The 25781-nt window shown below is 38.5% G+C and overlaps 1 protein-coding gene across 2 annotated transcripts; it reads left to right on the forward strand.

Moving 5' to 3' along the window:
- Window positions 1–872: 872 nt before the first annotated feature.
- On the forward strand, window positions 873–25054 carry Nup54 (nucleoporin 54). 2 transcript variants are annotated; one of them, XM_045161473.1, is made up of 13 exons: window positions 873–1026; window positions 1529–1690; window positions 4880–4963; window positions 5057–5206; window positions 9679–9905; window positions 11727–11914; window positions 13530–13726; window positions 15527–15581; window positions 15990–16083; window positions 20485–20592; window positions 22697–22816; window positions 23115–23225; window positions 24473–25054. In XM_045161473.1, exons 1-13 carry the CDS (start codon window positions 960–962, stop codon window positions 24599–24601), a joined length of 1692 nt encoding a protein of 563 aa, XP_045017408.1. In that variant the 5' UTR covers window positions 873–959; the 3' UTR covers window positions 24602–25054. The 2 variants fall into 2 exon arrangements, with proteins under 2 accessions (XP_045017408.1, XP_004664937.1); XM_004664880.2 differs by lacking the exon at window positions 1529–1690 and having other exon boundaries at window positions 876–1026.
- The last annotated feature ends 727 nt before the right edge of the window (window positions 25055–25781 follow it).

The raw sequence follows: 25781 nt of genomic DNA on the forward strand, positions 1-25781 counted from the left end.
CTGGTTAATAACAGAATTTTCACTATGGGAATTTAAAAAAATTATTTATTTGCAAAGAGAGGTAGGAAGAGAGGGATAGGAGATGATTGAGGGGATGGGCAAACTAGGGCTTCATGCCACTGCAAACGAACTCTAGATACATGGTGCCACTTTGTGCATCTGGCTTTATGTGGGTACTGGAGAATTATAAAACCCAGGCTGTCAGCAAGTGCCTTTAACCACTGAGCCACTTCTTCAGCCCCTTGTGGGAGGCACAGATTTTTGCAGTCAAAAGACTCACTTCGTTTGGGCCATCCCTCCTCCTTATTCAGAGCTCGACAGCTCACGTTAAGGGTAGACTCTGGATCCAGACTCCTCACTTGTGCCTGTTTCCTTCTCCATAAAAATGTGGATAATAAATTGCCTCAGAATTAAATAAAAAATAGTAAAAAAAAAATAGGTAAAACGATTGTTGGGAGTACCTACAACATAGTAAACACATGGTGTTGCTACTATTCCCATGATCCGTCCATCTTCCCAACATGCCTCCGGTTTCCTGCTTTACCTACGCGTCCTTCATCCTCAACTCAAACCTCGTTCCCTAGGTTCGCTTGTAAGAGCAGCTGCTCCGTACATTAGCTCAAGGGTTCCCACGTAAGTTCAGTCTTTGCAGACTGTTTCCGAAGACCCTCGCGAGGGCAGTTTCTAAGGGCCCTGGGGCAGCACAACACCCCAAGTTATGACGTCCCACAGCACGGGAAGCACCACACACCTCCGGAAGTGAGCAGCCAGGGGCGTTCCCGCCCGACCCTCCCTCCACCCACGCGTGCCTGCTTGGTTCCCGCCTCTTAGGCCAGCCCGGAAAGGAGGCGGAACTGGAGAGTCGGCCTGAGGTTTCCCGCCGGACCGAAGAGCGGAGCGTGCCAAGCGGAGCGCCGCGTCGCGGGAGCCCGGGACTACAAGAGCGTTGCTCCCGCGACATGGCCTTCAATTTCGGGGCTCCTTCGGGCACTTCTGGCACCGCTGCAGCTACCGCAGCACCCGCGGGTGAGTGAGGCCCTGGCTTTCTCCCACGGAAGGGGGAGGTCTCTGTTGTTCCGCCCCTTCGGTCCGCGACGCCCGGCTTGCGCGGAGACTTGGGCATTTGGAGTGGGCGGGCGGGCGGCCGCGTGGTGCTCTCAGGGCGTGGGTCCCCGCGGGGTCTCAACCTCCCGCGGCTCCACCCCGAGAGGTGGCAGGCTGCGCCCCTCGCCCTCTTCCCCCGTGAGACCCTCGGCCCGCTAGCGGTTCCCGAGCCTGGGCGGGGGCGCCGGGCCGCCCTCCTGCTCTTGCTCCTGCTCCGGGGTCCCGGGCCACACCCTCTGGCTATGCCCACCTCCCGGGCTCTCTCCACCTGTCAAAGAAAGCCCCGTGTGTGCTCACTGACTTTTGTGAAACCTCGTGCTGATTCTTAACAATTCTTAATCTTGCTTTCTTTTCCTTTTCTTCTCCCACCTTCCCCACCCCCTTTTGAATTTTTTGTTTGTTTCTTTGCCTTCATGCCTGTCAGGATTTGGTGGGCTTGAGACTGCCAACTCCACCGCCAGTGGGTTTAATTTTGGGGGTTTCGGATTAACTGCTAATCCTGCAGTGAACTTTAATATTGGGAATTTCGGTGTTTCTACTACCTCGGCAACTCCGTTCAATTTTGGTAACAGTCTGGCAAGTGCAGGTAGATACTGCGGGTCGTATGTGTAACTACAGGTGTTGGGAGCTGGAGTCCAAGAATATCTCGTGGTTTCTAGAGCTTGGAAAATAAGTGACTTGTCTAATAAGGGAAAGAACTTGTTTCCCAGCATCAAATTTAACAAGTTTATACCGTTTTAACTGTTTGGAAAGATGTGGTCTTCGAAAGTCTGAAGTGTTATGTTTCCTTGCTAAATTTGTAATTAATCAAACGGAATATATTTTCCAAATGATAAGAATTTGAAATAGATTGTTATTTTGAATAGAATGTATCAAATTTCTATCTGTATCTTCCAAAGTATAAGATAATAATTTTCCTGTGATTCTTGGACTCCTGCAGTCATTTTCCATTGTTTCTGCATTTTTCATCAGGGCTTCATTTTATTGTCCTTGTGTTTCCAAAAGAAACAAGTCTTATACGAACAGCAAGTAACCTGTCATTTTTTTTTCTTTTAGGAAAACCAGTTTTACAATAATAGTTTTTTTTTGGTCAACTCAGGAGATTAGGGTGTATTTCTTTAAGATATGTAACTGTAGAAAGAAACTCCAATTCTTTACTGCACTTTGGAAATTTTTTAAGAGAGTAATTTAACTTGCTAGATAACATTGAGTTCTAAAAGTTGTCTGCACTCACATAATTATGAAGATTTTTATCAGTGTATTATTTAAGGATCATTAAAAGTTTCCAGAATACAAACTGTTATGCACATATATGCAAATTTAAAAATAGGATTATGTGTACTCTACAAACAAGGACTCTTAGAAAAATCTTGTTCTTCAGCTGCTCGTATATGAATTTATTGTCCACATTCTCTCATGGTATGCCACTTCTACCCATGCCAATTATATGCATTTGATTACTTCCTAAAGCCTATCTGGGAAGCCAGGTATTTTGTTCACTTGTTCCTATGATGAAATAATCACCTTAGTTTCTGAATTGCAAATAATTTGAAAATTCCAAAGAGAAAATGACATATATATTGAATGAAGTGGTACATATCACTGTCCTCACTGTGTTTACTTTCTTTGCTTAAAATTGGCACTGGGTAAAACGGAAACCTTGTTTTGTGAGTTTATGTTTCTGATTAAGTACCTGGCTCGTAATTCAACAACAAATAAACCCGTTTGTATTTGCTTGATCATGTTCATTTGAAGTTATCATTATTAAATTTTGAGTCATGCATATGTAATTGTTCTGATTACTTGCAAATGCTATTAATTTAGCCTTCAGGAAAGGGCTGACAGAAACTTATTTTGTATCCATGCAGATCCACTATTACCAATAAAACATTCTTGGTATTTTGAAACATGAGATGATACTGACCATTGTTTTTATTTTGTAACCAGCTCTGATAATACTCTTTGGAAGTGAGGAGTTAGAGAAAGAAATTAAGAACAGTGTTTAAACCTTTACCCTGCTTTTGTAAAAATCCTTAGTTTGCAATATTGCAATAGAACCTGTAAGTTAATAGAATATTTGGTTGTGTCTTCATGTACAACATGTCTATTCAGTAATTTTCCAAGTCAGAATTATATTATTAAGGGGTTAGGGAAGTATATAGCACAGTGGTAAGAGTACTTGCCTAATATGTGTTCAAGGCCCTAGGTTAAATCCCCAGCACCTCATATACACTTAAAAGTTTGGGTTTGTTTGTTTACTTAGACAGGATCTCATGGCGTAGCCTAGGCTTGTCTTGAACTTGTGAATTTGTAATCCTCTTGGCTGAGCCTCCCAACTGCTGAAAATGCAGCCATACACCACCATGCCTGGTCTGTGATGCAATTTTGATGAGTATGTATTATTACAAGATGTGTGTGATATTAAAGTAGGATCTCAAAAAACCCGAAATATTCAAAATTAGTCTTAAAAGTCCTTTTTAAGAGAGAGAGGGGCAGATAGAGAATGGTTGCACTAGGGCCTTTAGCCATTGCAAACAAACTCCAGATGCATGTGCCACCTGTTGTGCATCTGGCTCTACGTAGGTACTGGGGAATCAAAACTGAATCCTTTGGCTTTGCAGGCAAGCACCTTAACTGCTAAGCCATCTCTCCAACCCTTAAAAGTCCTTTTGGCAGTGCAATTATAATTATGTAATATAGAGTATAATAATAATATTGACAATAAGTAAAAAAGTTTAAGAAAATAGGTTAGATTTTCATTCTGTGTGTATTTTGTTAGATGTAGTTATGATTAATTTTGCTTCTAGGCTTACTAAAACTAAAACTTACCAGTTGCTACATGTGTGGTGCAGAGTCCTGCAGTAGCTTTGCCCACCTTCCCTCCTGCTTTGTCACTTGTGTATTTCCCTTTATCTCCTCCTTCAAGGAAGATATGCTTATTTTATAGTAGTGAGTGTATTGGTATGTTTCCTTTGAAAAGTCACTGCATACAGATGAGACAGATATAAGCTAATATAAAGATTAATTCACCAACGTCAAAGTTCACACTGGCAAAACTGTCTCTTGACATGTTATGTTTGGCACTGTTTTTCTTTCTTTGTTTGTTTGTTTGTTTTTAAACATTTGAATTTGTTGCAAAAGAGAAAAGTTGAATCATGTTTAGAAACCTATGAACTTGTGCTGGGCTATAGATCAGAGTAGAGTGCTTGCATGGTATGTGCAAGGCCCTGTGTTCAACCTCCAGAACTGCAGTTCCCCTAACTTTTTTAGGGGTTGGGGTAGGGGGAATGACACTGTAATGGTCTTCTACTGGAACGTAGGGACTGCTGCCACTTGTTAAAACTTCACTTCAAAAAGCTCCATTGTGTGTAAACACCTAGTCTACTTAGTATGTTAGAGCCTACCTACATCTTATAGACATTTGAATTTTAATACAGCCCTAAAAATATGCAGATGTCATTTTGGAGTTAGAGCAGTAGGCTTATTAAAATTCTTCAGTTGTAAATGATGATCATTTAGTTGAAAGATACTTAGTTTATTGTAGTGTTCTATTTCAGATTCTTAGTCCCTTCTTGCAGTATATTGACCTCTTAATTAGTAGCATAGTTTTCTTAAAAGTGCTGTTGAAAGTAGAGAAAGAGATTTTAGACAATACATGTACAATATATAAGTAATTTAGCAATTACTTATAAGGTCAAAAGGAAATTGCCTCTATTTAAAAAAAAAAAAAAACACCACCACATTTTTATCTTTTTTTTTTTTTTTTTTTAATTAGGTGGGTTTGGAGGATTTGGAACAACGTCTACAACTGCAGGTTCTGCGTTCAGCTTTTCTGCCCCAGCAAACGCAGGCAGTACTGGTAAGCAGCCATCTTAAGTCATTTGTAGAAGTAAACGTGGTAAAGTTCAAAACAATTTTCAAACTTATGTACTTCTGATTTTTTTGTTCAAAGGCCTTATTGGTGGTACTCAGAACAAAGGCTTTGGATTTGGTACTGGTTTTGGCACAGCAACGGGAACTAGTACCGGTTTAGGTACTGGTTTGGGGACTGGCCTGGGATTCGGAGGATTTAATACGCAGCAGCAGCAGCAGCAGCAAACTAGTAAGTGTGGGTGTTCGTGTTCACAGGAAGCCATTTACAATAATGGCCAACACTAGTCAACGCGTCACTTGATACTTGAGGCATGTGTGTGCATACGTGCCATGTTAATGTGTGAGTATGTGTGTGCCTATGGAAGTCAGAGAACTTCAGGTGGTGTTAGTCCTTGCCTTCCACCTTGTTTCAGACCAGATGGCTCGTTTACTATGCTTTTGCCATGCTAGCTGGCCTGTGAGCTTCTGGCAGATTCTCCTGTCTTTGCCTCCCTTCTTGCCATAGGCATGCTAGGATTCCAGGCACCTGCTACAGCATTTTACTTTACACAGGTGCTGAGGGTTCAAACTTAGGTATTCAAAGTGCTTTATCCACTAATCCATCTCCCCACCCCCAGATTCATATTCCAAAGAAGCACAAAAGCTCCTTTTTATATTCATGTATGATAGGAACTAGGGAAAAGACTGACTCGCTCATGATTATGATTGTAAGGACTCTGTATTTAGGATCATTCCATTAAAATTTTTGTTGTTTCTACAAATAATGCACATGGAGCAAAGTAAATGCAAGTGCAACTTACTGGACTATGCATAACATAAGACCCTTGAAACCATGTCAAGACAGACCCAACCAAGCAGTCTGGAAGCTACCCATACCCCCACATTCTCCTGACAGTCACTTCTCTTCTCATGAATCATGGCCCTGTCTCACCATCCGCCTGTGCTCTCCTGACCTTCACAGATATATGTATTTTGAGGCTGGGTCTCATGTTTTTGAGACAGGCTGGTTTCAAACTCGCCATATAACTGAAGCTGCCTTGAATTTTACTGATCCTCCTGCCTCCGTCTCCTAGGTGCTGGAAGTAGAACTCTGTGCTACTGAGCCCAGTGGTAGGCAGTGCTGAGCATTGACTCCAGGGCTTCTTGCATGCTAGGCAAGCATTCTACCAACTGAACTATGTCCCTAATCTCTTAGGATGTCTGCTCTAAGTAACTTGGTGATTCTTGCAGCTTTTGGTGTTCTTTATTCTGTACTCTTGGTGTTTTGACTATGACACTGTGTGGAGAGGTTTTGTCAGCCCATGCCTATTTGGAGTTATAAATGACTCCTATTTTTTGAGTGTATTTCTTTCTCTGGGTGTGGTGTGGAACATTCTCTGCTATGATGTCATTAAATATTTTCTGTGCTATAGTCTTATCTTGGTTCCCAGCTTACACTGCAGATTAACAGGTTTGATCTCTTGATCATATCTGAGAGATCTTGAGATCTCAAATGTGTGGTCATACTTTATTTTTATTTTTGTTTATTGCTGAGTGTAATAACTCAACCGTGTCTTCAGTGCCTGGCCTCTCTTTGCCTGGTGTAGTCTATTGATGATATTTGCCATTCAGTTCTTTATTTGATTTACTAAGCTTTTAATTTGCAAAGATTCTGTTTTGCTTGTTATTTTTAGAATTTCTGTCTGTGCAAGATTCTTGTTCAAGTTACTGAATTTTCCTTTTGAATCCTCTTGGAGATCATTGATCATTTTTAAAACTAGACTTTTGAATTATTTGGCATTTTATCTATTTTAGTATCTCTGGATTCATGTAATGAAGAGTTGTGGGCTGGGAAGATGACTCAGTGGTTAAAGGCACTTGCTTACAAAGCCTGCTGGCCTGGGTTTGATTTCCCAGTGTCCACATGAAGCCAGGTGCACAAGGTGGCACATGCATCTGGTGTTCATTTGCAGTGGCTGGAGGCCTGGGCATGCCCTTTCTCTCTTTATCTCTATTTGCTTCTTTCTCTCTCACAAATAAATAAATAAATAAATATTTAATTTAAATTTTAAAAAATGTGAACTTTTGGAGGAGTCATATTGCCTTCCTTTTTCATATTTCCTCTATGTTGTGATTTGCTCAGCTGTTGGGATTAATATCTCTTCTGAATTTATATGGGAGTCTTAGTGATCAGCTCCTTTGAGGTCTCAATCCCAGTACTGCTTAGAGAGGAGAAAACAGACTACAGTTAACAGGGGCAGTGTGAAATGCAGTATATATGAACTGAAGACACCTGATTTTGCCACCAATAGCCATAGGAAAGACTATGGCAAAAATAATGTAACATAAGTCAGGCATAGTGGTTCTTGCCTTTAATTCTTGTACTCCAGAAGCTGTGGTTGAAGAATCACCATGAGTTCAAGGCCAGCCTGGGCTACAGAGTTAGTTCTAGGTTAGTCTGGGCAGGAGTAAAACCCTACCTCAAAAATAAAAAAGAAAACTAAATTATGAGCTTAGTAATTAATAAAGATAAAAGTTTAAATTAACGTGGGAAGCAGGGAAGGATAAGTAAAAGACAGAAGGGCAGATATTCAAGAAAAGGTCAGAATAGGAGATTAAAATTCCAGTTATACAATGAAAAATATGTAATGTTAGAGAAAGACAAAATAAAGATAAACTAAAAAATAAATATTTTGTACTGTAAAAACACTACAAAAAGTAGTAAAAAGAAAAGATCTGTATATGTTTATGTATGTAAATAATTGGAGATTCTCTAATATTGGAATAGGTCATGTTTGTAATGAGCTGAACTTTAATGTTTATGGTCCTACATCCTACAGTATTGGCCGCTGCCACAGGCAGTCTGAAGACTGGTCAAAAGTATGTCACTCTCAGGGCTGCATTCACTTTTTTTTTTTTTTTTTTGAGACATACTCCCCATCTGTAGCTCAGGCTGCCTCAAATTTATGGCAGTCCTCTTGCCTCAGCTTCCCGAGTGTGTATTCACTTAGAAGATTCCTTTCCTTTGCATACAGGGAGCTGATATTGGCCCCCAAGAACTTTTGTGGCCTATGGTCCAGCCAGGTTCCCACTCATTCTAGAACCCTGTCTCCCCCCTATCTGTAGGCCCAGAATGGGCAAATGTCTGTGAGAGGGGTATCTTCTTGAGTATCTCAGAAAATAGGGGAAGCAGAGCATTGACTTGCACTGGAGGGAGAGAGCAGAGGGAAACCCTGCAAGCTTAATAGCCTTCAGTGTCCCCCAGCAGTGATCCATCCCAGGAAAAGAAGGAAGCTGTGGATACCCAGTGATCTCGAGCCCTGGCGCCGGCTGTCACTCCTGCATGTGTAGCTATTAGAAAGACTATTTCCAGGCCCAGCGTGGTGGCACATGCCTTTAATCCCAGCACTCGGGAGGCAGAGGTAGGAGGATTGTTGTGAGTGCGAGGCCACCCTGAGATTATGTAGTGAATTCCAGGTCAGCCTGAGCTAGAGTGAGACCCTACCTTGAAAAACCAAAAAAAAAGAAAGAAAGATTATTTCCATCTACATCCTGGCAAAAGTCATTTGTGCTTTTTCTTAGGTAAGTTGATAGGCCAAAGTTCATCCTTTTCAGTTATTGAAGATTTGTAGTTTAATAGACATGAATTTCAAGGGTTGCCTGACTAGTAGGATAGAGATAATAGAATAGTAGTTGTAGAATTATTCTTCGTGATATTCTTGTCAACCTTCTGGAACCCTTCTGCAAAACTATAGAGTTTGTTTAAATACCCCCAGTATTTGAAATTAAGTCTGAGTAGTTATAAATGTATCTATTTTTGTTGGGAAAAATGGGATTGTTGTTGAAACTGAGTTTCACTTTGTACCTCAGGCTGGGCTAGAACTCACTCTGTAGCTCAGCTGGCCTCTACCTCCCAAGTGCTAGACATACGGGTATGAGCTACCACACCTGGTGGGCCAAACTGTTTTCTGTTCAGCCCTGTCAAGTGTAACCTGGAGAAAGAGCTTCCAAAGGATGAAGGGCCTTTTTGCTGTTTGTGGGGTTTGAATGTCTGTGCAGAGATGCAGAGCTGCTGATTTACCTCTAAAGCTCTGCTTGTTTGAGATGCTCGCTGGCCTGCACCAGCTCTTGAGACCTCTGATTTCCTATGTGCTGACTTCACCAAAGTGTTTCAACTACTAGCTGGTGGTCTAGCTTTTCTTTCCAACTTAATTCTTGGTTTTGGTTTTGTTTTGTCTGTTGAGGCAGGGTTTTACTCTAATCCAGGCTGACCTGGAATTCGCTGTCATCTCAGGGTGGCCATGAGCTCACAGTGATCCTGCTACCTCTGCCTCCCAAGTACTGGGATTACAGGCATGCACCACCATGTCAACTTAATTCTTAAACTGGATGCAACATCGGAAACTATTGATTCTAGTCTTTACTGTTACCATCCACCTGTTGCTCACTAGTCTATCTTCAACTTCTTCCAAGACAACTGCTGAGACTTCAACAGAGGCTTGATGGACAACTGACATTTTGCTACTTTTTCAGTCAGCTCTTTCCTGTTTTTGCACCACTCTCAACTAGCATTCCCAAGGCCTTCGGTTGCAGTGATTTGTCCCTATGTAAGGTAACATATATACACATTCTAGAGTTAGAATGTGGACATCTGGGGAGGACATTATTTTACCTATCACACCTTGGATCTAAATTTTCTTCTTGTTTTTTTGTTTGTCTTAGCACTAGGTGGTCTCTTCAGTCAATCAACTCAAGCTCCTGCCCAGTCCAACCAGTTGATAAATACTGCGAGTGCTCTTTCTGCTCCAACACTATTAGGAGACGAGAGAGATGCTATTTTGGCAAAGTGGAACCAACTGCAGGCCTTTTGGGGAACAGGAAAAGGCTATTTCAACAATAATATTCCTCCAGTGGAATTTACCCAAGAAAATCCCTTTTGTCGATTTAAGGTATACTGTTTTTGATCTTCTTTTAAAGAGATATATACACACATACACATACATATGTTAAAGAAGGAACTTAATACTTCCCGATTATACCTTTATTTTAAAATACAGAATTAAAAAATCCAAGTGACTTTTTAACATCATGTGTGGTTCACAGCCACCAGATTAGATCTAAGAGTGTTAGCAGAAGGGAATGGTAAACTGGGTGTGGGGTGGTAGTCCCTTCAATTGGGAGGTGGAGACTGGAGAATTAAGAGTTCAGGGCCATTCTTCCTTTCTTAGAGCTAGCTTGAGGCCAGCCTAGGCTACATGAGACCCTGCATCAAAAATAAAAAAGAGAAAATTGGGTTTGGGGATAGGGGAATTGTCTGCTTATCACTTGTAAAGGAAGATTCAAAAATTAGAGTTAGCCAGGCGTGGTGGCGCACGCCTTTAATCCCAGCACTCGGAGGCAGAGGTAGGAGGATCGCCATGAGTTCAAGGCCACCCTGAGATGACAGAGTTAATTCCAGGTCAGCCTGGACCAGAGTGAGACCTTACCTCGAAAAACCAAAAAAAAAAAAAAAAAAAAATTAGAGTTAGTTAAATTCATCTAATATTGATAAGGGAAATGCATTCCAGCCAGTGGACAGGAATTCCTTTTAACATGTATAACCCCATTACTGTATTATTATTGGCTGGATGCCAAAGGTAATAAAACAGTGTTTATCATTTTCTTTGTTCTGAATATTGCCTACCAAACAACGATCTCATTTGACTTTGACTTCAGACTTTTTTTTTGTCTTGATAGGATCTCCTGGTTATGTAACTTAGTCTAGTCTGGTACCCATTTTTGTAGCTAAGGCTGGCCTCAGCCTCCCAAGGGCTAGGACTAGGGTGCACCACCATACCTAGCCAGCAGTGTATTGTCCATAACATTAATATATTTCAATAAAGTTCATACCTCACCTGTTTTGTTTCATTTTGTTTTATTTTGTTGCTGGTAAATAGAACCTAGGGCCTCATGCCTACTAGATAAGTGCTGTACCACTGAACTATAGCACCTTGGAGCCAGAAGTGCTTCAGATTTTATTTGTTAGATTTTGGGATAGTTGCATATGCATAATGAAATGACTTGGGACTGCAGGTCAAAATATAACATTGATTTTTTTTTTTTATCATGTATACCTTATATTCATAGCTTGATGGTAGTCTTGTTCAACATGTGTAGTGTGCTTGTGTGCTGTGGTCTGTTAGGTCATTTTTCCACTTTTGGCATCAGAAAGTTTCAGAGTTTAAAGCAACTTTGGCAATTAGGTTTTCAGGTTAGGAATATTTTACCTATATGTTATTTTGAGTGCATAAGTTGAAATTTTAGTATTATTGTTTAGTGATAATGTATATAATAGTAACCTTACAATTTAAATGCTTTTTTAAGGTAATGGGAGGTGAATATGGTCAAAATATATTATATACATGTACAAAAATTGTCAACAAATAGTTTTTTTAAATAAATGCTGATAAAATTAGTGAAATATACCCATTACTTTTTCAGTTATGTTTCTAACAACACGTAAAGTTGTTTCAATGTGTTGGAGATATCCCATAATCAATGGTCATCAAAAATGTTTAAAGAAAGTTCTTGAGTTACTTTCTTGAGAAGGAAAATTTAATTCCACTATATGTTACTTTTGAGTAATAAACTTTTTCTTTGTAATTGGGTGATTTCTTCAGGTACAGAATAGTGGGAAGAATCATTCCTGTTAGCAGATATTAAGCTATTAATATTAAAGATTTGATATAAAACCTGACCATATTTTTAATATTATTTTATCCATTTCACAGGCAGTGGGTTATAGCTGTATGCCCAATAATAAAGATGAAGATGGACTAGTGGTTTTAGTTTTCAACAAAAAGGAAACAGATATTAGAAGCCAACAACAGCAGTTGGTAGAGTCATTGCATAAAATTTTGGGAGGAAGCCAGACCCTTACTGTAAATGTAGAGGGTATTAAGACATTGCCAGATGATCAGTAAGTATACATTAGATATACTGTTTGTTTTATGTGCCTTGGTCCAAAGAAAGCAGTCAGCAGTGTTTTTGTTTTTGTTTTTGTTTATAATTGCTGCTGGAGCAAACAAATGAAATCTCATAGTGGAATGTTGTTTGTTAGTGATTATTCATTCTTTATAGAAATGTTTAAAGCCTTTTTTCTTTACTTTGGAATTTTTATTAGATGCTAATAGTCGTACAGATTTTCATTCAGGAGCAGGAGGAAACATAGCTGTGTGCAAGTTGAATGTCACACAGATGCTCCTTAAAAGTTTTATTAACTTATTACTCTTTGTACTTTTGATTTTGTAGAGTTTTTAGTTTTTATGTTGTTATTTTGAGATAGAGTCTCCCTGTGTAGCCCTGGCTACCTAGCCAAGGACTCACTATGTAGAGCTCACTAGACTACCCTTGAACTTGTAGTGATCTTTGTGCCTGTGCCTCCTGAGTGCTGGAATTACAGGCTTATGTAGCCAACTTGGCCTGATTTCTCTTTATGCATTATAAATAATATAATTGTTTTCTTTTCCTTGTCATGTTTACAGTTTTTATCTTAATAGCAAGAATATTTACTTTGGATTATTTAAGGTCAAGTGATTTATATCATTATTACTAGTAAGACAATAACTGGATCAGATTTTACTTCTTTGGTATTAAATGCAGAGAAGTTTTGGCAGTATTACCAAAGAATTTCATAATTCTGAAAGAGATAGCTTAAAAAACAAAACCATTTACTTAGGACTATGCAGCTGAGCAGACCATTTATCATAAGTTTTATCTTATTGCCTTATTTTAACTTTCTTTTTTTTTTGAGGTAGAGTCTCACTACCTCAGTCACAGGCTAGCCTCAGACTCACAGTGATCCTCCTACCTCGGCCTTCTAAGTGCTGGGATTAAAAGCATGAGCTACCATGCCTGGCCTCATTTTAACTTTTTTATACTTTTTTTAAAATTTATTTTTCTTTGGTAAAATATGTATTCCGTAATTTGTACCATCATAGCTATTTTTAGGTGTATAGTTTTGTGGTATTAACTACATTCACATTGTTCAATCATCACCACCCAGCTCTAGAAAACTCTTCATCTTGCAAAACTTCATTTGATTTTAGTATATAGTTGTTCCCATTTCCTCTCTTCCTTAGCCTCTGGCAGCCATTAATACTTGTTTGTTTGTTTTTATATTCTTTATTATTCTTATTTATTTATTTGAGAGAGAGAGAAGAGGCAGATAGAGAATGGGTGCACCAGGCTCTCCAGGTACTGCAAATGAACTCCAGACACATGCACCACCTTGTGCATCTGGTTTACATGGGTCCTAGGTCCTTTGGCTTTGCAGACAAGTGCCTCAACCACTAAACCATCTCTCTAGCCCAATACTTGTTTTTACGAGTATGTATATGTTAATTATAATAATGGGCTTCATTGTGACATTTCCATATGCGTATGTAATGTCATAACTTTTGTCATTTAAGTAGATTTACAAGTGAACAAATATATAGGTTTATTTTCTAAGATTTAAGAAAAATTATAGCATTTATTTAAAGTCATATGCTGTGTTTATATTTTGTGCTATGAATTGTGTACTTTTCTTCCAGGACAGAAGTTGTTATTTATGTTGTTGAGCGATCTCCAAATGGTACTTCAAGAAGAGTTCCGGCTACAACACTGTATGCCCATTTTGAGCAGGCCAATGTAAAAACACAGTTGCAGCAACTTGGTGTAACCCTTTCTATGACTAGAACAGAACTTACTCCTGCACAGATCAAACAGATCTTACAGAACCCTCCTGCTGGTATGTGTCTAGAGTCATGGAGTTAAGAAAATGAAAGACTTAGGCATTGCTTGCTTATTAGTGTTAATAAAGTTAGTGTGAGCTTATGTTTGCTTAAATCTTTGTAATAGAGTTGTTATTTTAATAATGTTGCTAATATGTCTATTAGAAATTGGGGAAGTGCTGGAGCGTGATGGTGCATGCCATTAATCCCAGCATTTGGGAGGCAGAAGTAGGAGGATTGCTGCCACCCTGAAACTAAATAGTGAATTCCAGGTCAATCTGGACTGGAGTGAAACCATACCTTGAACCCCCTTCTTCCCCTCCCTCCCAATAAAAGAAATTTGAGGAAGTGATATAATAGTTCATAACCCTTCATACCCCTAAATAATGTGTGGTAACTTGGCTCTACTACCTTATCTTTTAACTGATTATTCAGTTAAACCCCAAACATGTTCTTACTTCAAAAGATTCTCAGTAGTTAGCTAGATAGACTGTGTGATAACCCTCCTTTATTTCTCTTTCCTAGAAGTAAGTAGCTATTAATAACTTAGTATATTTTGTTAGTCCTGTATCTGATTTTAAAAAGAAAGGATTCTGCACTGTGCATTTCTGTAGCTTGCCTTTTCACTTACAGTATTTCTTAATACTTTTCTTGCTAGTACATGGAGTTACATTTTATTCTTAAACTACCTAGCATTGCACAGAAAATCCTTATTTATCTTCCTCTTGTTTCTGTGCTTTCAGTGTTCTAAACTATACAGCAATTAACATCTGTGGAAATATGTCTTAGAACATATATATGTGCTTTCTTATATTTGTGGTAGCTGGACATGGTGGTACATGTCTGTAATCACAGCATTGGGGGAGGCAGAAGGAAGAAGGTAGTGAATTTGAGGCCAACCTAGGCAACATAGTGACCTCCCCCCCCCCCCACAAAAATCCAGAATAGATTTCTGGTAATGAAACTTGAGTCAGTAATTATATATTTTAAAATAGGCATGTTTTATATTGCCAAATTGCCCTTCAATGAAATCTGTACCAACTATATGCAGTTTATCTCATTTTTTGCCACTGTGTAGCAAAAACTTATATTAAAAAATAATATTTCAGGGCTAAAGAGATGGCTTAGCCATTAAGGCACTTGCCTGTGAAGCCTAAGGACTCCCAGGTTCAATTCCCCAGTACCCACATAAACCAGATGCACAAGAGTGGTGCATGCATCTGGAGTTTGTTTTGCAGTGGCTGAAAGCTGTGGCATGCCCATTCTCATTCCCTCTCCCCCCTCAAATAAATAAAATCTAAAAATTTTTAAAATATTTTTAAAATTAATATTTCAGTCTTCGTTTTCCTGATGACCAAGTTATGTGGCACATCTTTTTCATAAAATATTTTTATTTATTTATTTATGAGAGAGAAAAGAAAACAGAGTGGGTGCTTTTGTTGCTCAGACACCAGACACATATGCCACTTCATGCATATGGCTTTACATGAATACTGGAAATTGAACCCAGGCCAGCAGGCTTTGCACATGGGTGCTTTTAACTGCTGAGCCATCTCCCCAGTTCATGTTGTGTATCTTTTATCTTTTTGTACAGGATCTTTGTATAAGCTGGAGGTTAATCTTTTATCCTATAGGTTTTAGATCTAGCCTTCGATCTCTGTTTGCTTTCACTTTATCTTATAAAAACTATTTTTAAATAATCATATTTAACAATAATCTCTCACAGTAGCTTCTGAATGGTGTCTTACTTTAAGAAAACGTTTCATACAAATATAAGCAAAGGATAATTTATTTTAGAATTGTTTTCTTTGTGGCAGGTGTTGATCCTATCATTTGGGAACAAGCCAAGGTGGATAACCCTGATTCTGAGAAGTAAGTGTATCTTCATCTTGTCTTACATGTGCACTGATTTTTACTACTTACAGAAGCAAACAATGTAGGCTGAGCTCTAGTTCTTACATTTGAGAAGCATTTATTTTCATTTTCATTCATTGCTATTTAAAAAATATAAATAATGGCAAAACAGCATAGTGTGATTGAAAAACTAACTAGGGTTGGAGAAATTGGGATGTTGTCCCCTCACTTGCATTTAAATAATGCAAATTTTTGAATGAATTGTATTTCCTCATTTGTATGAATTGGAGGTTGACTAAAATAGTGTTGATTTTATTACCATGGATCTAGAAATTTGACTTAAAATTACATAGGAATTAAAATGAAATACCACTCCTACTTTGCAGTAATAGGAATAAGATCTGAAAGGGATCATTTGCATTTCAGATTGATTCCTGTTCCAATGGTGGGCTTCAGAGAGCTTCTCAGAAGGCTGAAGGTTCAAGAACAGATGACTAAGCAGCACCAGACCAGGCTGGATGTAAGCAGGGTGCTTTGTACTCCCTAGCCCTGGGTTTAGCAGGAAGGTCAAGGGACCCAACACAACCCCAATGAACAATTGCAGTTTTATGTAACAGCCTTCTTTGTCTTAGTATCTCCCACTCAGACAAATTTGATTTGACATATTTTAACAATAAGTTTCGATTTGCAGCTTAGCAGATATATTTGCCTCATATTTCTGGTTCTAGTCAGATTGTATATTATTTTACTAAGTGTTTTTGGGTTTTTCGAGGTAAGGTCTCACTCTAGTCCAGGCTAACCTGGAATTCACTATGTAGACTCAGGGTGGCCTTGAACTCACAGCAGTCCTCCTACTCTGCCTGCTGAGTGCTGGGATTAGGTGTGCACCACCATGCCTGGCTACTAAGTGTTTTTTTTTATGGGATTTTATGAAAATAGATGCTATAATTATTCTTTTTAAAATTTTTATTTATTTGCAAGCAGAGAAAGAGAGAGAAAAAGTAAGAATGGGCATGCCAGGATCTAGTACTACTTTAGATGAACTCCAAACACATGTGCTGCTTTGTGCATCTAGCTTTACATGAATACTGGGACTCAAACCCAGGCCTTGAGGCTTTGTAAGCAAGTGACTTTAACTATTGAGCCATCTCTCCGGCCCCAATTATGATTCTTTATGTTGTCATAATAGGATTATCTTAGTATATTACTAAACATTGATGAAACACATTTAGCATACTGAAATCCATACAATTTATTCTCTAAAATAAATTCTTATAAGCAAATACATGAAAATTCTTAAAAGTCATCTCCATATTCTTTCCTCTAAGTACTAACTAGGCCCAACCCTTAGCTTCCAAGGTCAGATAAGATCTGGTGCATTTATGGTTTTATAGCTGTGGACAGTCACCTCCATATTCTCTTACATGCAATTTAATACAAAGCTTACTGTTCCTTGTTTTGTTTTTTGATATGTGTGCATGCCACAGTACATGTGTGTTAGTCTTTGTCTTCTATCCTCCCTAGAGATAGAGCCTTTATTGTCCACTGCTCGGTTCCCACAAGGTTCCAGCATACTCTCCTATCTCTGTCCCTACTTCTCACAGTAGGCATGCTAGGAATACAGATGCCCACAATTGCATCCAGCTTTTTATGTGGGTTCTGGGGATCCAAATTCAAGTCAACACTTATGTAGCAAGTGGTTTTTTTTTTCCCCAAGGAATCTCCCCAACCTCAGAGCTTACTGTTGGATTAAGTAATCCATTTCATTGTCAACCAGCTCTGCATAGTTTCTCTTTTCATTGATCCAATGCCTGCTTTGCTTCACTTGGCACTCATTTTCTCTGGCACTGTGTCTAACTTCTATGCTTCCCATGAGAGCCCTACAAAGATGTGAACATCACAGTCATTTTCCTTTCCAATATCATCTTTGCCTAAAAGTTCCCTCATGGTTGTTTGACATAATTTATAGACCCTTTTATCACCCTGCTATAATATAGGCTGGACACTATGAGTATTGCCTTTAAAATGAGTTGCCTATAGACTGGGATGTGACTAACGTGATTAAGAGTCTTCACAATTCGTTTTTGTTTGTTTTGTTTTGTAAGATAGGGTCCCACTCTGTAGCCCAGACTGTTCTCAAATTGTCCTAGCCTCCCAAGAACTGGATTTATAGACATGGTGTCACAATGCCCAGCCAAAATTCTTTAAAGTAAGACCCACAAAGGTCTTCTATTAGTCAGCCTTGCAGGAAATTTGGGGTATTTAAGAACTTTTTTTCAAGGAAGGAAACAGTTTTATTGAGTACATTGCAAGAAACAGGGCTGTAAAGTAACTAGAATTTTACCCATAGCCAAGAATTTGACTGTTGGAGTTTATGTTTTTGGGTTCATTGCTGCTTCTGTAGTTGTCTCTCTTCAGTCTCATTAATTTCTGCTCCTGTTATTTTCTTTAAGCAGCTTACATTTAGCTTTTCTTTTTTCTAGTCTAGACAGTTCTCACTGTCTTCACCCTGAGGTCTTAAGAATCTCCTTTTTGCTCTTAACTCGCAGAATATAATCTTCATATTTGCATCTGTTTTCTTGGTGGAGTTCACCAGTGTGTATGACATGTGGCATGAACCCAACTTTATTTTTCTGTAATAGTGGGTTCATTTTTCACATCATTTTTCACATATCACTCATAAAGGCTTTTATTTCCTCAGGAGCCGAGGAGATTGCTCTGTGGGTAAAGTACTTGCCACACAAGCATGAGGACCTGAGTTTAATCACCAACACTCAATATAAAATGTGTGTGCCTGTGTAATCTTACACTGAGAAAGTGGAGACAGTTGGTAAATGTTAGCCTCAATGAGAGATCCTGTCTAAAAATCAAAAAATAAGCTGGAGAGGTACTGAGTCAGACACTTGATATCCACCTCCACATGTATGCACACATACAAGCAAAAAAAAAAAAAAGAAATTAATAATCTTCGTGTGTGTGTTTGTGTAGGGCAGCGCCTCATATATATATATTTTAGTCAGTTGGTCTTTTCTCACACTTGAATCTTTTTGTTTTTGTTGTATGGTGTTGTAGTATGTCTTAATATCTAATGGGTTAAATTTCTGGTTCTTGTTCTTTGTGGTGTTTTGAATTTGTTTATGGATCTTTATTCTTCCATAAAGATTTTGGAATCAGCTTTTCAAAATGCAAGAGTTTTGGTTGAAATTGCAGCAAATGTAAAAAACAAATTTATAGAGAATTGATTGTTGTCATTGTTGTTGTTACGACAGAGTCTCACGTAGCAATGGATGACCTTGAACTGGTCCTCTTGCCTCTACCTTTTAAGTGCTGATGTTCCAGGCATGTGCCATAATGCCTAGTGAGAGTCTTAAATCATTCCATCCATGAGACTGGTATATCTCTTTAATCATTGAGGTCTTCTGTGTTCTTTAGAATAGTTGTTAAATATTCTTAAGCTCATACATTATCTTTTGTATAATTACTAGGTTGTTAATAAACTCCGTGTGGTCACGTGACTATCTAGTTTTACTCCATTTTAATGGCCTAGCATGTTTACTTTAGTGATGTAAGCTGGGCCTGGAGTCTTGGGAGACTGAGACTGAGGCAGGAGGATTTTAAGTTTAAAGCCAGACTGGGAAATGTCACGAGATCCTATGTCAAAATAAAAAGGCAAAAAGAAGGATGGGAGTATAACTCAGTTGTGGAACACTTAACTAAGCATGTGCCAGGCCATAGGTTCAGTCTCTTGTACCAGAAAAAAAAGAAGAGTGATATATATGCTAAAATGTCTTGCACAATCTTTTTTTTTTCTTTTTGTTAAAATATTTTAGTTATTTATGTATGAGAGAGAAACAGAGAATGGGCACACCAGGGCCTCTATCCACTGCATACGAACTCCAGACACATGTGCCCCTGTGTGCATCTGGTTTACATGGGTCCTGGGGAATCAAACTCAGGTCCATAGGCTTCGCAGGTAAATGTCGTAACTGCTAAGCCATTTCCCCAGTCCCCAACCTTGTAAAATCTTTCCTACTTTCTTTTAGCATGTCAGGATAAGCCAGTGGTATTGGATAATTAATTATGATAGGGACAGTTATGGAATTAAACCTGATTGGAATGCTTTAATGTGATGGGGAGATTTTAATCTATTCTCTTAAGATTAAAACTTCATCAGCTGGGCGAGGTAGCGCATGCCTTTAATTTCAGCATCTGGGAGACAGAGGTAAGAGGATTCCCTTGAGTTTGAGGCCACCCTGAGACTACATAATGAATTCCAGGTCAGCCTAGACTAGAGTAAGACCCTACCTTGAAGAAACAAAACTAAAGAAAAAGATTAAAACTTCATAATAAGGCAGAGCAGAAGGATTATTGATAGAAAACATATCAAAGGCCCAGAGGCATACAAATGTATCAGCTTTAGAATTTACATTGTTCCTTTTTCTCTCTACTCTGATTTCTTCCTCTTAAGTATCTGGCAACAGTGTATTTTCTCGTTATTCAGCCCTCTACTCCTCACATCATCTTACAGATCTTAACTTTTTCCATTCAGTCCTGTTTGTTGATTGTTTCATAATATTAAAGTTCCTCTTTTGTTCTGCAGTACTGAGGATTGAACCCAGGGTCTTGTACATGCTAGTAAATAAGCACTACCACTGGACTATATCCCCATCTCTTCCCTTAAAATGCTTATTTCTAAAAAAAAAATGTTTTAATGTTTTGCCTCATCACTAAATATCTTGGAGCTCTAAAGGAATGTTTGAATAGTATTTAATTTTTAGATGTATAGGGGAGGAAATTAAAATATAGAATCAAAAGTAAAGTATATGGTGAATCTCAAGATGATCTTAGAATTAGACTTTGCATGTAGGTTTGCCTATTAGTTATATCCTACCTGTTTTATCCTAAAAACACATTCCAACAGATTATATCTGAAGATATTAGTGAACTACAAAAGAATCAGACTACAACTATGGCCAAAATAGCACAATACAAGAGGAAACTCATGGATCTTTCCCACAGAACTTTGCAGGTAAAAATTTGTTTTGTTTTTTTTCTAATTTTTTGTGTGAGTATGTATGGTGCACATATGTAAGATATGCTTGTACCCATGTGCTTGTGGAGGCCAGATACTGATGTTGAGGATCTTTCTTTTTTTTTTTTAATTAATTTATTTATTTGAGAGCAACAGACACAGAGAGAAAGACAGATAGAGGAAGAGAGAGAATGGGCGCGCCAGGGCTTCCAGCCTCTGCAAACGAACTCCAGATGCGTGCACCCCCTTGTGCATCTGACTAACGTGGGACCTGGGGAACCAAGCCTCGAACCGGGGTCCTTAGGCTTCACAGGAAAGCGCTTAACCGCTAAGCCATCTCTCCAGCCCGAGGATCTTTCTTGATTGTTCTTCTGTTTACTAAGGCAGGGTCTCACTTGAGCCTAAAGCTCAGCAATTTGGTTTGTCTGTCTAACCAGCATGTACTGGGGAATTCCCTGTCGCCACCTCCCAAACACTGAAATTATAGGTGGTCACCATGCCCACCCTGAATTTTTATGGGTACTGGGGATCCGAACTCCAGTTCTTACGCTTGTGTGGCAAGTGCTTAGTGCTGACTGACTGAGCCATCTCCCTAGTCCTGTGCATAAGGATTTTTGTAATAGGCAAAAGAGCAAAAAGAAATAGTCTGAGAGTGAAAGTACCAAACCTTTTCATTTAGACAAAAAGTTGGAAGTGAGATCTTATAGGGTAGGCATATACAAGTGTTCTAAAGTTCACTTCTTAGTTGGGCAACAGAAAACAGTGATGAAATAAAGCATCTCTGTATGAGGAAAGCATTATAAAATTACCATACCTGGTTTTCATAAAATAGAAAGATTTCTGGGTGCTAGAAAAGAAAATATAACCAATAATGAACTCTTCTTAAAAATTAGATAACAAGGTAAACCTGAAGAAAAACCAGTAAGAGAAATCGGTAAGTGTGGAATCAATAATGCTTTAAGTAATAGTGGAAAGAACTGAAAGGCTGTTATTGGGGAAAAAAAAAAAAAGTCAAAAAGTGGCTAACCATCTCGTGAGTTTGAGGAACTTGGACTGAAGTTTTCACAGAAGCAATTTTGGATTGGTGGCAGGGACACAGCAAGCCAGCCTTTTAAGACCATGATACAGACTTCTGACTTACTGTTAAGTCAATGAGGGTGGATTTCAGAATAATGTACATTGTACTGTGGATCAGTGCATGCATGTTGTATGTGTATGTATGAACAAGCAACTGTAAAAATGAACATCAGTCAACACAATTGTCTTAAGAGATGAGAAAATTTGTCTTTTATATTCTTAAATTATTTCTTGTCATAGACTTTTTGTTTCAATCTGAAGAAAAAGTCCAGTGAAATTAATTTTTAAAGCTTATATATTAACCCTGTTTTATATAATAACACTTAATTCTAAAAGAAAATGCTCTTTTTTGTTGTTGTTGTTTTTCGAGGTAGGGTCTCACTCTGGCCAAGGCTGACCTGGAATTCACTATGTACTCTCAGGGTGGCCTCTAACTCATGGCGATTCTCCTGCCGCTGACTCCCAAGTGCTGGGATTAAAGGTGTGTGCCACCACGCCCAGCTAATGCTATCTTTTTTATTTTCAAGGTGAGAGAGAGAAAAAGAAAATGGGCACACGCAAACCAACTCCTGATGCTTATGCCACTTTGTTCATCTGGCTTTTTATGGGTACTGGGGGATTGAACCCAGTTATCTATTATTTTTTTTTTTTTTTTGAAACAAGGTCTATATCTAAGTAGCTCTGGCTGACCTGGTACTGACTACAAAGCCCAAAGTGGCAACCTTGCATCAATCCTCATCTCAGTCTCCCAAGTCCTGGATTACAGTCTGACTGTCCTGCTGTTCTTAAAGCCATCAAGACCATAAGTTTCAAACAGTTGTTGCCCTTCCCACTCTACTTTGCATCAGTGTAGTTGATACTTCTACCGAATGTATAATTATGCCTGTGCATAATTCATATCTTCAACTGTTAACTTCCCAATCCACTGTATTAGTTTTCAGCTGATTTTTTTTTTTTTGCCAGCAATAAATTTAGCAGTAATGTTTCTTACATAATGGATAAGAGATGTCTTTTCTATGTATAGGTACTAATCAAACAGGAAATTCAGAGGAAAAGTGGCTATGCTATCCAAGCTGATGAGGAGCAGCTCCGGGTTCAGCTAGATACAATTCAGTGTGAACTTAATGCACCTACTCAGTTCAAGGTAAGTGCTTGCTAGTGTCCATTAAAGCTAGAGTTTATTTCAGTTGGGTCTGCAGAAGTGTCTTCAAGTAGGAATTCAGTATATTTGAGTTTGTTGAAATTGTTCTATTTAATTAAACTTCCTTCCTGAAATAAACTCTCAGTTATGAATCTTTTGTCTTGATTTAGTATTTCACATTATGTATAGAGGAAAAATTGGACATTGTTAATTGATAGTTTTGAAACTATCCTTTACCAGATAAAAAGGTATTCTCTTCTAGAAGTGATTGTTGTTGTTAGCAATTGTATTTTCATTTTAGGGCCGACTAAATGAGCTGATGTCCCAAATTAGAATGCAGAATCATTTTGGAGCAGTCAAATCTGAAGAAAGGTATTATGTAGATGCAGATCTGTTACGAGAGATCAAGCAGGTAAGTGTCCACTTTGAAGGGAGGGGACATTACCAAGAAATCAGAAAAAAAGTGTTAGTGAGAATGTGGGGAGATTGTCATCTTCTGTGTCACTGAAGAACATAAAATGGTGCAGCCTGAAAACAAATTAAAACCAGAATTACCATAAGATCTGGCAGTTCCAATTGTATGTTGAAAGCACGGACTAGGACAGATGCCTGTGCACAGTGGAATATTCTTCCTGAAGAGCTATAGGAAGTTCTCATGCATGTGACAACATGTATAGACCTGTAAACTGTAATGCAATAAGCCAGTCCTCAGAGGACAAGTATTATATGATTCTGCTTACAAAATAAGAGAGTGATTTATATAATGTACATAACTCCCCTGGGCTGTGCACTTAAAAATGGTTCAACTGCTATACTTTAGGTTATGCTAGTTTTGCCACAGTGAAAAGCTAAATGACCCCCCTCCCTCAAGAATGTATTTAGATACAGTAGAGGTGCCAGAGCCACTAACCCTTGCTACTTGGCATCACTGGTGGCAGCACTGCGGGTCATTGGAAATGCAGACTCTCAGGCCCTCCTCCACACATAATACTCACCCTGCACCTTACCAAGATCTGGATGAATGTTAAACTGAGAAGTTGCTGCACTACACTACACCTTCCACTCCTGTTACATTATCACTTAGGACTGACTCTTAAAGATGTTAGCAACTATACCTATACCTTGGCCCTTAGACTTCAACACATGAAACTCTGTTTTCAAGTGACGGTTTGTCTAGTTATGCTTTACAACCTTTGAGTTCTATTATTTTGTTGTTTTGTTTTTTAAGGTAGGGTCTCACTTTGTAGCCCAGGCTGACCTTGAATCTACAGTGACCCTCCTACACCAGCTTTTTGAGTTCCAGGATTAAAGGCTCTGTGAGCCACCACTCCCAGCATGGGTTATGTTTTAACATCATACCTTTGGTAGTCAAAGGTCGATGAAAAAGCAGTAACCAAAAGACACATTGTAAAGATATTGTTGATTTTATAAATGTATATGTATGTGTGTGTGTGTGTGTGTGTATATCTAAGTGTGTATATATATATTTAGATTTTATTATTTAGAGCATGTCTTGTACCATTGGTCGTGGTGTTACAGACAAGACAAGGTACAGGTGTTTATGCATGCCTGTTATAGTTAGAGTAATAGTCTTGTGAGTAGCTCATGGTTTAACAGAGTAGTGCATTTATGCATCTTATTCTCTTTAACTCATTCTAGCATCTGAAACAACAACAGGAAGGCCTTAGCCACTTGATTAGCATCATAAAGGATGACCTAGAAGATATAAAGTTAGTAGAACATGGACTGAATGAAACGATCCATATTAGAGGTGGTATCTTCAGCTGACAATTTACAGACTTATTTTAGAGGCTTGTAAAATATATCCTTTTACTACATCAGGCCTTCCTTAAAATGACCACATGGGAGAAAAAAAAAAGTATTCTCTTCTGGCTGGGATTTTTGAGGTACTGACAAATTACTTTTCGATATCATCACCTTACAGCTCTTCAAAGATAACCTTTGAAAGATTTACATCTAAATGCTGTCTTTACTTTGAAAGTACATAATTACCAAAAATATATGTACTGTCATACAGTTTTATAGCAACATTAAACAACCACAACTTGGCGATTATCCTCCATTCTCTTTTTCATAGCAAACATGACATACTTTTCACATAACAAAACACTGTATTATTATTACTTGTCTGGTGGAGACTTGACTTCACAGTATAAATGTACATCAGTTTTTATATTTGTGAATTCACCTGTAGGAGGGAGTAAAGAAAATCTAAAAGTATTTAATGGTTCATGTGGTTTTCATTTTGTTCTATGAAGAAGTGAAAATATATTTTTATATTATCTTAGTTATTTGGAATTTACAAAACACATCTGAGCAATTAGGATATCACAAAATTAACCATTTTTGCAAACTTCTGTTTTTTAAATTGTCTTATTTCTAAAAGTGAAAACTTCAAAATAAATTACTAATTTGTAATTTTATTCTGTCTGGTGATTTATTTGGCTTTTGAGGAAAGATTATGTCCACACAGGTACCAAATTCATAGCCATGGCTGGGAGAAGGCTCAGTGAATAAACTACTTGCCATGCAAGCCTGAATACCTGGTGTTCAGTTCCCCAGACTCCATGTAAAAGTAGACGCCATGGATGGCTTCTGTAATCCCAGCACACCCATGGAGACCTGATAGGCAAAGACTGAAAGAATTTCCCAGAAGTTTATAGACCAGATAGCCTGGCAAACACAGCAGTGAACAATGAGAAAAGACACCCTGCCTCAGATGAAGTGGAAGGCAAGATCTGACAAGGTCAGATCTGACAACCTCCACACACATGCTGTGGCATACATGCATGCATGCACATACACATAAACATACACTGAGATGTGATAATTTAAAAAAAACCTTAAATTCATAGTCCTGATCTAGGTGTTTTAATCTCAAGTTTGTTTTTTTCCTCTGAAAAACTTGTTGATCCTCATATTTTAACTAGCATGTATTGCCAGTAGA

Source organism: Jaculus jaculus, chromosome 11 (assembly GCF_020740685.1).
Source record: "Jaculus jaculus isolate mJacJac1 chromosome 11, mJacJac1.mat.Y.cur, whole genome shotgun sequence".
Taxonomy (NCBI): Eukaryota; Metazoa; Chordata; class Mammalia; order Rodentia; family Dipodidae; genus Jaculus; species Jaculus jaculus.

What these genes read in the sequence shown, in the direction of transcription:
- Nup54 (XM_045161473.1), top strand. Translation starts at nt 960, where the DNA reads ATGGCCTTCAATTTCGGGGCTCCTTCGGGCACTTCTGGCACCGCTGCA. An exon ending in ATCCCTTTTGTCGATTTAAG is followed by an intron (nt 9,906 to 11,726) that starts GTATACTGTTTT and finishes TCCATTTCACAG; the next exon opens with GCAGTGGGTTATAGCTGTAT. An exon ending in TGTTACGAGAGATCAAGCAG is followed by an intron (nt 23,226 to 24,472) that starts GTAAGTGTCCAC and finishes AACTCATTCTAG; the next exon opens with CATCTGAAACAACAACAGGA.